The 14,826-nt window shown below is 37.4% G+C and overlaps 1 protein-coding gene across 2 annotated transcripts; it reads left to right on the top strand.

Annotated features, from left to right (window-relative positions):
• Positions 1 to 11,130: 11,130 nt before the first annotated feature.
• On the top strand, positions 11,131 to 12,821 carry LOC135581046 (AT-hook motif nuclear-localized protein 23-like). Of its 2 annotated transcripts, none has more exons than XM_065141898.1 (2): positions 11,131 to 12,524; positions 12,746 to 12,821. In XM_065141898.1, exon 1 carries the CDS (start codon positions 11,642 to 11,644, stop codon positions 12,488 to 12,490), a length of 849 nt encoding a protein of 282 aa, XP_064997970.1. In that variant the 5' UTR covers positions 11,131 to 11,641; the 3' UTR covers positions 12,491 to 12,524; positions 12,746 to 12,821. The 2 variants fall into 2 exon arrangements, with proteins under 2 accessions (XP_064997970.1, XP_064997964.1); XM_065141892.1 differs by having other exon boundaries at positions 12,660 to 12,821.
• The last annotated feature ends 2,005 nt before the right edge of the window (positions 12,822 to 14,826 follow it).

The following is a 14,826-nucleotide window of genomic DNA, read 5'->3' as shown; positions in this document are numbered from 1 at the left end:
GTCTCCTATTGTTGAATGTCTTGAAAATTTTAATTGCTAAAACAATTCTTAATTCGAGTTCTCGTATCGCTTAAACAATACTAAGATTATAAAAAATTACTGATTAAGTTATTGAGTATTTAGAACTTCTAATTGTAAATTTTTTAATTCTTTTTAGATTCTAAGTATTCATTATTGGCGAACGATAGTAATTTTACTTATCAAGGAAACTTTAAGAATTATAGAAATTAGTTCAAAAGGAAGATAAAAATATGTTCAATAATCTGGTTTGATCTTGTAGTCCAAATAATTCCTTTGAATTATTTGTTTCTATCAATTGATTTCAAGACTTATGCTATAGTTCTATCTAAAACACACATTATAAGAATTTTTATTTATTGCTTTGAATTGCAAACTTAATTTTATATGACTAAACTCATTTGAGTCTTTGGTAATTTGTTTGGGCTTTGAACATTCTTATGATAAGTAAGTTTCCCCTGAAACCTTCTATTTCTATCTCCCATGTGTGCCAACCTGATACACAGGTTGCAAAGAATTGAAGTCAATAAGTCTTTAAATATATTATTTAGCCACTCAATTGAAGGAGAGGTTACATCACATGAAAGAAGATCCAGCTCTGTGAGTTGATTAATAAATGCTCATTGCTTTCCTCATTCATGCAAAGAAAGAATGCAAGATGATGCTGGCTGGTTTCCTTGCCAAATTCTTGAGTAGCTCATTTGTGATGATGTCTGGCTGTCTTGGAATACCAGCATCACCCAAGTAAAATTGGCCTAACTCTCCTAAATATATGAGTTTAAGCTGATGAAAAATAGAATGAAATGACCATTAATTATGTCATCATTCAGGCTGCAACCAAGTCCTCTGACTGACAGACTAAAGCAGGGGAGTTGATTTATCATACATTCTGTGCTTGATTGCATTCCTTGTCATCTTCCTCCTCCATGTAAGTCTCCCCCAGTTCATGTGCATGTCTGTTTCAATTCAGATTCCAACCTCTTCAACACCTTTGCACTTTCTAATTTCCAGAAGCCTTTTCTACTTGTCACCATTGGCTTTCTGAAGAGACTTTGACCCATATGTTTCCCTGTCACTCTCACTGTCTCACTCATTAACAGTATGGAAATAATTAGAAAAAACAAAGCACTAATTAGTTGAAGTGATTGGAAATCAAGTCTCCTGCACAAGAGATAAGTCTATTGGCCTGCCTTTGTTTTATTCTGTCCACATTCTCTTTAGAAAACAGGCTCATATAGTCCATTACTTGTCTGTCTCAATTCCTTCTGAGGAAGTGCATTTATTCCTCTCCAATTAAATGAGAAACTGTAGGATTCTTTGACCTATCAAAACATCCTATTCACACAAGTTGTGATCCTTTTTTGGTGTTTCAACAAGTATGAGCAAAATTCTTTCTGAAGGACTTGCTATTTGTACAATAATATTAACAATGAAGTTTTGACTGAGACAAGAAAAGACAAAGGCATCGAACTTTGAAGAATTTGCAAGCCTAGAAGATCTTATTCTTTAAGCAGTCTTGAGTGGTATCATAGTATGAAGATGTAACTCAAATATCCAGAGTGAGTTTGTGGTTTATTTGGTTTAGACCTATTTTAACTTCTGTGGGGCTTGATTTAGCCATGTTAGGTTTTGTGAAAGTAGTTCATGTTCAAGATCACTATCTTGTGATAGTAAATTGCACTCTAGACAATCAAGATGACCAAATAAGTCTCATCAGATTATATAACAATCATATGCAATAATGAGTCATAATGTCTTAACTATTTCGGGTCGATCACATGTTTGGTTGTTTCATCTTTCTTTTAAAAAAAATTATACATCTTTCTTTTTAAAAAAATTATACAGCAGTCTAAACAAGTAAATCTAATCTCTAACTGTGAGCTTCCCTTGGAATAATCCTATGGAATCAGACAATTTCTTGTGGATTTTCAGTTTGAGTCTCTGAATTACCCATAAGTTTTAGCTTAGGAGATCTTTTTGAGCTTCTTCAGGGGGCAATTTTATCCATGTCTTTTGATTAATGAGTGTATGAAGAAATAGAAGATTGAGGAGGAAACCAACACATGCCTTTCTCACCCTTTTAAGTCATAACCATGAATCATTCTGCTTGTTTCTTATTGCAAGGAAACATATTATGTTTGAGTTGCTAGAAATAATTACATGGCAGGCTTTATCATTCTGATCTGCTTCATCTCCAAGACATGTATCTTCTGATGCAGTGCTGATTGCCACTATAAAAAAATACATGTAAGATTTTTAGCTAAAGACAATGTAAAATTTCACAACTCAATCTAGTTAGGATTCTGAACAAAATAGATTATGAATAAAGTAGACAAAGGCAGTCATGAATGTACTATAAGTTCTAAGGTTTGTTTTCCTCAAATAAGAAATGCTAAGAATTCTAGTAGGAATCATGGATAATTTAATTTCTGGCAAGCAACTATGTCTTAGTGTTCCTTAAACAGGAACCTAACATTGATGCAAATATTCTTGTTATCACAAATTGCTTTCTAGGTTCCTAAACCAAATCAAACAAGATAACTGGGGACAGTGAAGGCAAGCCTTTCAAAAGAGACTTCTCTGATCAAGAAAGAAACCCATCCAAAAGCAACATCTAGAGATCCAATTTGCATACCTGGAGACCACATCATGATCAATTATTTAATAGTTATTCTGCTTCTCAGTTAGCCACCACAGCAGGGCTTGTCTAATTCACAGTCTCAATCAAAAAAGATATTCCTTCCACTCGAGCTCCAATTCTCAGAACCAAAAAAAATATTCCTCATCTTTAAAGAACATGAATATTCTAAGCTTTAATCACAAGCTCTGTTGTGAGATTCCTGCTCTGACTGCTGAACAGCACTTCTGGTGAGGTATAAATGATATAACTATTAAATACATTTCATGAATAAAAAAATGAAACTGTTAAATATGTAGGTTACTGATTCACCACAAAACATGACCAATTAGACATACTGGTAAACAGATGCTTCTCAAGAAATCTATCATTGGTTCTTCATGCCGAAAAGACAAAGGATTGCACCACATATCTACAGATTACATGACAAGTTGGAAGTTACTGAATTATCTCTCAACTTCATTTATTGGCTGATAAGCTGATACTGTATAGTACACAAATCAAAAGCAATTTTTCATGAACTTAGAAGAAAAAAAGTCATTTCTCTTATTTCCTGCGTATGGAGATTGCAGAATCCTCTTCAACTTTAAACAGTGAAAGGTTTCAATGATTGTAGAATCCATTATCATGTCGAGAAAGAACAAGGAAGGAAGAAACAAGCATGACCAAGAAAATTACACCTTGTAAAGCTGTCCCTGATAACAATCAATGCCTGAAGCTGTCTGTCCATTATTTCCTGACCTCCCAGGGTTGAAGAAGGAAGAGGTGATCATTGAAATGGAAGAAGAGAAGGTCCTCAAATTAAGAGGGCAAAGGACTAAAAGAGAGTGAAGAGAAAGGTGATATCAAGCAAAGCATCAACAAGTTCTTCTTGAGTGTAAGTTTGCCACAGAACACCAAGAATGATGGTAGGAAGACAAACCTGGAAATTGGAATCCTTATGGTGAATGTACCCACAGAACCCAACCAAGATGTGTGTGATGTGCTTAGCATGCAACTCCCCAAAGCAGTTGTTTGAATATTTTACTCTTCAGTCATCTTTATTCTGAAATTATGATATCTTTAGTATATGGAAAGATGACCTTGTTGGTATCATTGTACATGTTCTTTTTACTTTTTGAGTACAAAGTCTTTGCAGGCTTTCTGAGTATCCAACAGGAAACCTCATGATCTAAAAGTCGGATCTTTTTGGGTTCAGTGTTTCAGCACTTCACTGTTCTTAATCTGGAGACAGTTGTTTATACTTCTTTTTTATGCTTGCTTTACATCTTTCAGGTAGGCATTTGTTGGTACTTTACCATGACAAGGGTTAGAATGCAGGGGAAACATTGAAGCCAATTGTATTAGTGACCAGTTACAAGTGCCAAGAGATATGTAAAAGATTCATTATCTTTGCTATATAGTGTCTTTTTGGAGAAATAGTTATTTTTTATTTGGCTACATGATATACTCAGAGGTGAACTCTATGATTTGCATCTGAATGCAGAAAACAGATCTGATAACTTGTTTGCATATGTGAACCTTATGAAATGTGAGGCTAATGAGAGGAGGGAACATCTTTGAACCCATTTAACCTGCTAAAATAGGCTTTCCACTGATCAGTAGCTTGCACTGAGACTCCATTAACTAAAATAATATTGCCCTAGAGATTCTTAGAATGCACCTTCAAAGGCCAGGAGGAAGAGATCGAAAAGTGAAAGAGTACTGCAAGCTTAACATTCTGCATTTCCAACACTGCACCTTCTGGTTGATGTTGTTTTCGTTTAGGAATCATTCTAAAGAGCCAACATGGCCTTCTTGCAATCATTTAAGAGAAAAGGTGAAAGATATGCAACAAGAATCATTGTGGCAAATGGCAGTAGGCATCATTGCAATATAAAAGGTAAAGTTAATGAATGGAATAGCTCAGCATGTCCTTCTGTTGATCCATTGAAACAAATTACAATTTGTTTGGTTTCATGCTTAGATATATAGGAAAGCTGCATAGTTTCAGGATTCATATCAGACTCATTGTTGACTTGTTGGAACCCATGAGATCATCTGTAACTCAGCACTTGAAGAAGTTGGTGTTGCAAACAAGATAAAAATTCAGCAGTCTTACTTTGGTTTGTACCACATTATAAGTTTTAAACCCACTCTTGTTAATCTTTAAAGAGTCATTTGGTGTAACTGAGAGGAGATCAAAGTTGTAACATTCTTGGCTGCTAAAAAGTGATTATAAAAGGAAATATTCTCCATTAACTTAGCACATAATATCTTATGCAAAAAGATGTCAACATTTGTAGTGTTTGTGAATACTTTGTTTCATGCATGCTTCATTGATGTCTTTGATATTAAACAACCAAATAAGAAGAATCAATGATCTCAGAAATTTCTAACACAAAGTTAAACTTCAGATATCAATGATCATATCCTAGTCAACTTAAATCAAACTTTTCCAAAAGAAAAAAATCATTCTGAATTAGCCTGCTGCTGTCTAAAGCTAACATGTAATGTAACTTATAGTTGTGATTGAAGTTACTATCAAGCTATAGATATAAGCCATCCTAAAGCCAAGAATAAATTAACTTTTATCAGTATCCTTTGATCATCAAATCTTAGCTATCTATCTGCAGCACAAAACTTTATGCACTAACAAATTGTTTAGCTGATCATTGAATTATTAGTTTCAGGACAATCAGATCCTTCCAATATCTATAATTATTAGCAGTTAATAGACACATTGTTTATGAATCAACAACCAAGAGAGTAATACCCTGAATCAGTTTGAAGTTTCCAAGAAGTATTCCACTCTTAAGTAAGATGGAAATGGTGATTAAAGGATGAGAAATAAGGTTACAATTTGTAGGTGATGTGTTAGGGTCAGTGGAGTGACTAATTACATCAATATAACACAAGTTGAGTCCTAGTCATGGCATGTCTTAAAGCAAATCCTAAGCATATCTTTTCTGAGATTGAGACCTTTGAGACTCTAACTTAGGTTTTTGGCAAACTTAATCCACTCCATCATTTGGATTGAAATAGAACTAATGCATGTTTCAGTTGATACTAATAGGATAAGACAAAGATTATTGTCAGCTAAAGAAATTAATAGAGGGGTTCTTGGATGAACTCATGCTATGGTTGTAGGTAAAATTTTGCATCTTAATATTAGGGTTTCAACTACTCTATGATGATCTAATGTTTAATTATGCTTGTAACATGTGTTTGAAGTGTTTGAGCATGAATTTTAGGCATAAGTTTCTAAATGAAGAGATTTCTTCACAGATCACATTAATTTATGGGCAAGAATGTCAGTTCCATTTGACTATAATACAAGGATAACCTGCAGAAGGAAACTTATTGGTGAGGAGGCATCAATAACATGATGGTGACAAGGTTAAGGAAACCAGTAGTTATCTATTGCTTTCCACTCTCCACATTAATTAACTTCATCTTAATATAAAAAGGTACCACCATCCATTTTCAATGCCCAACACACAGATTATAGTTTCTCATATTCTAGTATTTGACTTCATAGCATAGGCATGTCATTCCTCATTTGATGAATTGTATATATGTTGATAGAGAATATAGCTTGTATCTTCTTGTTCTTTAATTATGATAAGCTTTTCTTTTCAAGTGGGTAACCTAAAAAATATACCAAAAATTATAAAAAAAATCCTTTTTTTTTCCCTTATCAAAGTTACTGTCTGCTACAAAGATCCAAGTATTTGTTGGTACTTTACATCTTCAGATCCTAAGAGAGTTCTCATCATAGAATGATTGGGTTAGAGAATCTACCTTAGGTTTAGGCAATTATTCAAGTGCTTATGCATCATAATTTAACAGTTGAAGGACATAAGCTTGGATTTCTATTGAGTTATTTACAGTTTCCAATTACCACTGTCATCATCATAAACCTTTTTGGATAAAATGATCCTTGTGTACAATGATCGAAAGTAGCACAATAATTAATGTTTTTGCTCTCTTTTTGAGATACCTCACATGATTAATCAAAGCTGCTCCACAATGGGGTGTTGTAGATGATAATTAAGCCCATGAGATTGGAGAATGCAACTCCATCCATCATTTCTTCATTCAACATATGGTGCAAGTCATGCTCTAATCTTTCTATGAGCCACCAGGGCACATGGCCGGGTCGAGAAGCCTTGCAAAGTCAAGGCGAAAGCTTGAGGAAGAAGAAGGATAAGATGTGAAAAGCCTTGCAAGGTCAAGGAGAAAGCTTGAGGAAGAAGAAGGAGATGATGTTGCCATGGATTGAATAACAAAGCTCAGCATACAGTTCACACTTCAAATCAAAGTAATCAGATAGAAAACAACTCCAGTGATCGAGACGTATGTCACAGATGAGCTGAAACTTCTCAACTTTTTCCCTCAGGTCTGTGATTCGTGAGGTTGTAGAAAATACTTGGGATTACCGCGGAGGAGCAGACCGCGGTGAGGGGACAGAACGTGGGTTGATGCTGACATGGGAAGAGATGATTGGCGGACGGGAAGTGGACAGATCGGATAGGAGCGAGCGGGAATCGATATATTATATATAGGTTGTCAGAGACTTATTGTATGCTTTCTTCATGCTACCGGCAGATGCTGTTGAGTATAAAATGATGTGTACTTTCTTCATGCTACTGGCTAATCTCACATTGTTGAGTAACATGGTGTTCATTAAGGACATCTTCTTTCTGCTCACTTAATTATATTCATCTCTCTCTCTCTCTCTCTCTATGTGTGTGTGTGTGTGTCTGGAGAGAGAGAGAGAGAGAGAGAGAGGGAGCGAGCTCCAAGGCTTTTCTTATGTGTCTATCTTATGTATTGCGAACTTGCACAAGTATATTTATGGAGATACTGCAGATATATGTATATATATGGAGACAGAGATAGATAGCTAGGGAGAGAGAGATGTAAGACTCTTCTTATGTGTCTAGTTTCATTGGTATTTACTGGAAGCATGTTTGTGTGCGAACACAGAGAGAGAGAGAGAGGGAGCTGTGAGGCTCTTCTTTATGTGGGTGTGTTTCTTTAAAGCTCGTCTTTCTGCTGCTCTTTCCTGAATGCTGAAGTGCCAGTGGATCCATACTGCAAACGCACGCAAGGTGGGAGGTTGCAGCCCGGGATTTGCGGGCGGGGAGCGCACTTTGAGTGCAGCATGCGGGACGACGGAGCCACTCCCAATGAGAGTGAGAGTGAGAGTGAGAGTGAGAGTGTGAGAGAGAGAGAGAGAGAGAGCAAAGCAGTCGGAGGTGGGGATGAGGTGGGTGTCTGCGGGACATGGCCGACAGGACCACAATGGCGCTGCTGCCTTTAGGCTTGGAGACCGCGCGCACGTGCTGTCCCACACAACCCTCACACGCTTCCCGAGGTGCCGCTCATCCCCTTCATTCCTCGCTTCATCTCTCTCTCTCTCTCTCTCTCTCGCGCACAGAGAACACAGCCATGGACAGTCGAGAGGGGTGCTGCGTTCCTGCGAACTTAGTACGCTCTTTCTTGTGGTCTTGTGGGTGAGATGGACGTATGAACTCGCTGAAGCAGTCCTCTCTGTCACACACAAAGATATCGATATCTATCAATGCCTATCAGCAGCTCTGCAGTACTGAAAACAGCCTCAGTGGCTCATCTACATCACTACTTCAAACAACACAAGGATTCAAACCCATTCAAACTGAATTCCATTCCTTTCTGTTCATTGTCAATGTCGTAATCCTGTCGGGAACACACATTGTTAATAAGATGAGTTTACGTGGAATACACTAATTAGGCCTAACTATAGTCAACTTGACTCACCAATTCCTTTGTTTACCTTCTTTTATCCACTGACCTTAGCTCTGATATTTTACTGACTTCTGACTTTTAGGATCATGAACCTAAATCAAATTAGTCAGGATTATCTATGATACTAATTTTATACTCAAAATATATGTCTCTCAATTCTTGTAATAATTATGGATTACTATTTTTTAAAAGAATAATACAACGTATCTTTTGGCTCAAGTTTTGGATGAGTTGATGGTTGTGAAAATTTAGAGCTAATTATATATTTCCCCTGTAACTAAATTCTTATATATTCAAAAGTTATATTAGGATTCTTATACTTACGAAAGTAAAATATTTAATTTTATTTATTTTTACGTCATCGATTTTATTAATGGAAATACCGCATATGCTCAGTGGTAAGTTGAAGTAAAACAAAATTAGCACGTGCTCAGTGGTAAACCCTATAATATTTTCATCAATAGAGTCGATGATATGAGAAGAAACAATGTTAAATATTTCACTATTATTAATATAAGAATCTCAATATGACTTTTGAAAGTAGAATGACCAAAATACTAAATATAGTTAATTGTAAGGGATAATATATAATTAATCCTAAAAATCTATAATAATATTAGAATACATGATAGTTTTTGAGCTTATATGTTTATTGAACATTTCATAGGTTTTGCATGCACACGTATTTTCACATACAGATATGGATTCCTTGTACATTGATGGTATCCTTGACATAAATTTTCCCTCAAAAAGAGGTAAGAAAGAGGAAGCAATGGATTATCTCAAGTGTCTTAGTCTACACTTCTCTCTAGCTACAAGTTGCCTTCCATGACATCATATGATGTTACCCATAAACTATCATAGCTCTTGGTAAAATTTGGTGACAAAGGAGGCTTTCTTATCCAATCCATTCTTCCTTGCGACTCTTCACTTGTTTTCCTTTCTCATGACGACAAAATAGCTAAAGCAGCACACACATTAAACTAATCCAAACCATTAGCAAAGCATTGACTTGTGGGAGAAGAAAGGAACCTAATTCTTTCGAAATTGAGGTGGCAAACCAAACTTTTCTATGCTTTATCAAAGAAGAATACACCTTAATATAATAATTACATGGTGAGCTTCTGATCAAGCAAGCATTAAGCATCTTTCATGCTTGAGAAACATATTGTGGAATGTCCTTAATTCCATACTTATGTAGTCCTTTAGTCACTAATAATATTTGTTTCACGCAACGACGAGACGAATACTACTTCATTTTGTGAAATCTTTGGTTTTTGTTGGACCATAGAGATTTTCAATCGGATGACAAGTAATTTCAAAATCTTAAACTAATATTTCCTTTCACGCACAAACCGTATTATACTTGGTGAATAAAATCGAACCCGAGTAGAGAGAACGATATTGTATCGATATGAATAAAACAACACTTATAACCTAAAAATCTTGAATCTAATAATCAATAAACACAAAATTCAAGCTATTAGGGAAGAACTAGATCTATCTAATTCTTCATCTGCCATTGTGTATGAACTATTTGGTAGACAACTTATCATTTGATAGATTATTACCTTCAAAAGCGACATAATGAGCAGCTACAAAGTTGAACTTTTGATTTGTTTATCCTGCTGTGCTGTAGTTGATCTGTGACCATTGGCAGGATGAGGAGTAATGAGCATGCTGAAGGTGTACAATTATTGCATGTTACTCCCAATTAAATTATCTTGACATTGCACTAAACTATTGGGGAAGCTTAGGCTGCACTACAAGTCTTTGAGCTGAACAACCTGTGAAGAACATTCAAATAATGGAGAAACTTGACAGAAGAGATAATGAGTTGACAGATTAATCCTCAACAAATTATTTATGTTGCTCAATAAGTTAGTTGACATGCATATTTTATGTTGTTTGATTTGCTTTTGAATTTTTAATTAGGGATTATTGTAGATGATGTATTCTTGAGCACATCTTTTTTTATCATTTTCCCCATGATTAATTGACCATCCCAGTAAAGAAATTATTTTGAACTTGATTAGATCACTACATAGGTTGAAGTACAACATTCAAAATCTTATCATCAATACTAAAGAAATCATATTGTAAGGAAGGGAAGATGTTTGTCTCTGTGGTTGGAGTACATATTCAAGCCTTTATCCTTCATTCAGATTGCAATTTCTCAATCTATTTACAAAGTTTAAACCAACATTTGTTTGCATAAAGATTAAGAACAGACATGTCTAATAAAGTGTTTTTTTGTCTTTCATTCTATTTTCATATTACCAATATTAATTATCTATCATCATCTAATTATAGCATTTTAAATCTCTTTAGAACAAATCCACACTATCGAAAACTATATCAGATCTCATGAATATAATTTTAAACCGGTTTCTAAGTATTCATAGCGAAAAATTGTAACTAAGTACTAAGAAAGTCTACTGTCCTTTGAAGCTCAAATATCCCAAATAAAGCCAAACAAAGTATCTTATTTGATAGATGGTGAGTGATAAAAGCAAGTGAGCCCTCCACCCTATCATCAAAGAGATAAAAACACAGGTAAACCCTAGCCAAAGGCTCCTCACTGCAAGCCAATCCATGCATCCTATGCTGAATTCTTCCACCAAACGCCAACTTTTCTCAACAAGTTATCCATCCATGCATGGTAGAGTGAGAAACACTTTGGTGCCCACTCTTCCTCCTCTCTTATCAACCCTGAACCTTAATCCCTCAATAAATGCTTCCTTCTAAAGTCTGCACCACCCTCTTTGTCTTGATCCAAATCCAAACACCTTTAAATTATTCCTCCCCCACAAACATCCACATCTCCATCACATTATGTCACACATCTCTTCATGCCCCACCACTCTTTCATGTCACACATTTCTTCTCCCCAGATCCTTTTCACCTCATCAAAGTCTAAGCATCCTCTCCACCCTTCTCTCCCTGGTCTGTCTTCTGAGTAGGAGAAGCTCCGAGCTCTCCCTCCTCCTGTTCTCTTGCACTCACTACTCATTTCTATATTTCCTCCACTTTCATAGCTAGCCTTCCATCTTCTTCTCTCTTCCTCATCACCTTCTTATTCTTCTTCATCCTTATTCACATAAAGATTTGTATTTTACTCACAAAAATCTATTTTTAATTTAGTTTTCCATCCCATCACCTTTATTTTGGTGTAATTTTCTACCAAATACCTTATTTTTTGGTCTTCCCCGCATGGCGGGGCTCGATCTCGGCACTGCCTCCCGCTTCGTCCACCCTCTTCACCTCCACCTTCCTCACGCGAAGCCGGACTCCGACGACTCCCCTGTCGCCACTGACGAGGCCGCCAACCATGGGCTGGAGCTGTCCGCCCCAGCCGGACCCGGGGACGTCATCGGCCGCAGGCCCCGGGGCCGCCCCCCGGGCTCCAAGAACAAGCCGAAGCCGCCGGTGATCATAACCCGAGAGAGCGCCAACGCCCTGCGCGCGCACATACTGGAGGTCGGCAGCGGCTGCGACGTCTTCGAGTGCCTCTCCACGTACGCCCGCCGCCGGCAGCGCGGGGTCTGCGTGCTCAGCGGCAGCGGGACCGTCGCCAACGTGAGCCTCCGCCAGCCCGCCGGCTCGCCCGTTGCCACCCTGCAGGGCCGCTTCGAGATCCTGTCCCTCTCGGGCTCTTTCCTCCCGCCGCCAGCACCGCCGGGGGCGACCAGCCTCGCGGTCTTCCTGGCCGGCGGCCAGGGGCAGGTGGTCGGGGGGAGCGTCGTCGGGGCGCTAATTGCGGCGGGGTCCGTGACGGTGATCGCGGCGTCGTTCACCAACGTCGCCTATGAGAGACTGCCGTTGGACGAGGAGGAGGAGGAGACGGCCGCCGCGACGCAGCAGCTCCAGATGCACCCGCCGGCGTCACAGAGCCCAAGCGGCGGCGGAGGTGGGACAAGTGGTGCCCTCGGGCCTTCCTTCACGGACCCGTCGTCGGGGCTGCCGTTCTTCAATTTGCCGCTCAACATGCCGCAGCTGCCGGTGGACGGGCACGGCGGGTGGCACGGGAGTGCCGCCGCTGCAGCCCGACCGCCATACTGATCGGGGATCCAAACCGTGGCAGAAGAAAGAAAAGGTTAGACATGAATCCATGAGGATGCATCATCTCCATGTACACAATTAGCCCGTCTCTGAGAACTCTCTCATCTTACTCATGCTGTTTCCTTACCTTCTATCTTGGTCTCCCTCTCATGTGTTCATCTCTCCTCAGCTATGGGTTGAAGACTGCTACTGCTATTGAAGCATCGATTTTACTTCTCTTTCTATCACTGATCTACCTCTTCCTTTTATCTACAGGTTTGTGAGAAGTTATTGAATTGATGCAAGTAAACATTTTTCTTATAGCAAAGAAAAGTAACTTTCAATCTCACTATTTTGCTCTTTTATTTGGTTGGGGGGGATGCAATATGATTCCACCATCTGGATCTAGGCATCTACTTGAAGTTGAATGTGGGTTGTAGAGTAGATTTAAGGTTCCAAATCTTTTGTTGTTGGAGTAATGAAGGTGCATAGGAACAACAAGAGATGAAGGCTGTAGAGAGAGAAAGAGAGGAGGAGGTCTCTTAAACCTATATAGCACAGTCTTCCTGTCGCAGCTCTTTTTGGCCGGTTTCAAGTTCCCTTTTTGGAGATAAAATGATAATGATACAGCACTGTAGTAGATATCTTGGAAATTGTCTTCTCTTCTGTGGCAGGTACTGTCTTCACTATTTCTTTTTTGCTTGTTCTTGTTTTGTTTGTTTCAGCAATAATAAGCATAATTCTACTGCAAGACAAACTGATCATTTTCACTAAGTTTGATACTTCTGGCCATGTTTTGCTTAAGATTGTTGCCTCAGAGTGATGCAACTTAATTGTTCATTGGCTTTGTGATGTTTATTCTAAAAATTGTTATACTTAATTGTAAACAACATTAAATGACAGGTCTATATTAACCTAAATAATTATTTAGTAAAGAAATAATGAATGAAGAATGCTTACTGCATGACTTCAGCACATCTTGTTGAAGGTCTAAACAAGCTTATTGCAAATGCCAAAGAAAAGGCTTATCTCTTTCACTCTTCTTGATTGTAAATGTAGCAATGCATTGTAACTCTGAGCATAATAAATTGGCTCTATGTTGTGCTAACCTCTCACAGTTTCTTCTCCTTTGGTTTTCTTCCTCTCTCTTTTCTCCATCACTGTGGGTTTTGTTTGTTCTTCCATTGGAACAAGAAAGAATGGAGCCTATGTGATTAGCATCGACCTAATCACAAATGATAAACATGTTTTGTGTTATTTTATAATTATAGGACCTTGAATATGTTTATGTTTCTTTGTTCATTCATTTGTCACTCGTCGATAAGGTAATCTTTGGCTTCAATGTATGAGTTTGATGTATGATCTAATACTACAATAGGTTCTCAAACTGGACAATTGTATTCTCAAGAACTTTGTTCTTGAACATGTTTTTTATTGGTTTAATATGAGTCATGACCCAAATAAATAATCACTCTTATGCGATTGTAAATTTAGATCTACCAGTAGAAATACTGCCAGCCAAAACATTAGTCAGGCTGAAGTTTGATCTGTGAAGTTAATCACAAGAACAATAGATAGAAACTACTGGTTTATTTTCTGGATCAGAACTCAACAAGTTGCAGTCATTATCATCATCTATTCTTTTTCTTTGTTCTTGGTGTGCCAAGAAAACCTACCAAGAGGATTTAGTCAAGGTCAGATGTGATTATTCTGGCAATCATGGCTACAAGGAAAGTATATGCATGCTATAACTTGTTTCAACTAACAAGTTTTGATCCACAACTTAAGTATACTTCAAGAAAAAGTGAAACATACTTCAAGTTTTCTTGGATTTGTGGGTCTGTATGTCACACAAACCAAGCTGGAGGATTCTCAAGTCAGTGACATCTGATCACTGAGCAAATTATGAACCTAAAATGATGTCTTTCCATGACAAATCAGATGGTTAATTCTCCATGTGATTTTTGATAGACATATTAATTGCTAATAACTCTTTAAAACATCATCATGCTTGTCTTACCATTTTTCTTCAGTCAATTATAGCCAAATTCCTTGGTTGTTAACTAAGCTTTTTTCTGGGATACATATGTTTATTACTTTTAATGGATATCAGACTATTGATAAGTTCATTATTTTCACACTCTAACATGCAAGTTTGACATGAAAGGTTATGTTTGGTGATTATGAGTTAATTTATGTGATGAAAGAAGAAACACAAAGTAACTTTCATGAAAACCCCAAGTAAATTAAAATAAGAAAAAGAAGATCTTCTCACCATCGTACTAACCCAATAGGTATAATATTAATTCTTGAAGATTTTTTAACAATAATTAAATTGATAATGTGACTACTAGTGT

The sequence above is a fragment of the Musa acuminata genome, chromosome BXJ1-3 (genome assembly GCF_036884655.1).
Source record: "Musa acuminata AAA Group cultivar baxijiao chromosome BXJ1-3, Cavendish_Baxijiao_AAA, whole genome shotgun sequence".
NCBI lineage: Eukaryota > Viridiplantae > Streptophyta > Magnoliopsida > Zingiberales > Musaceae > Musa > Musa acuminata.
The sequence above is the reverse complement of the archived record's forward strand: the minus strand, read 5'-3'. Positions and strand labels throughout refer to the sequence as shown.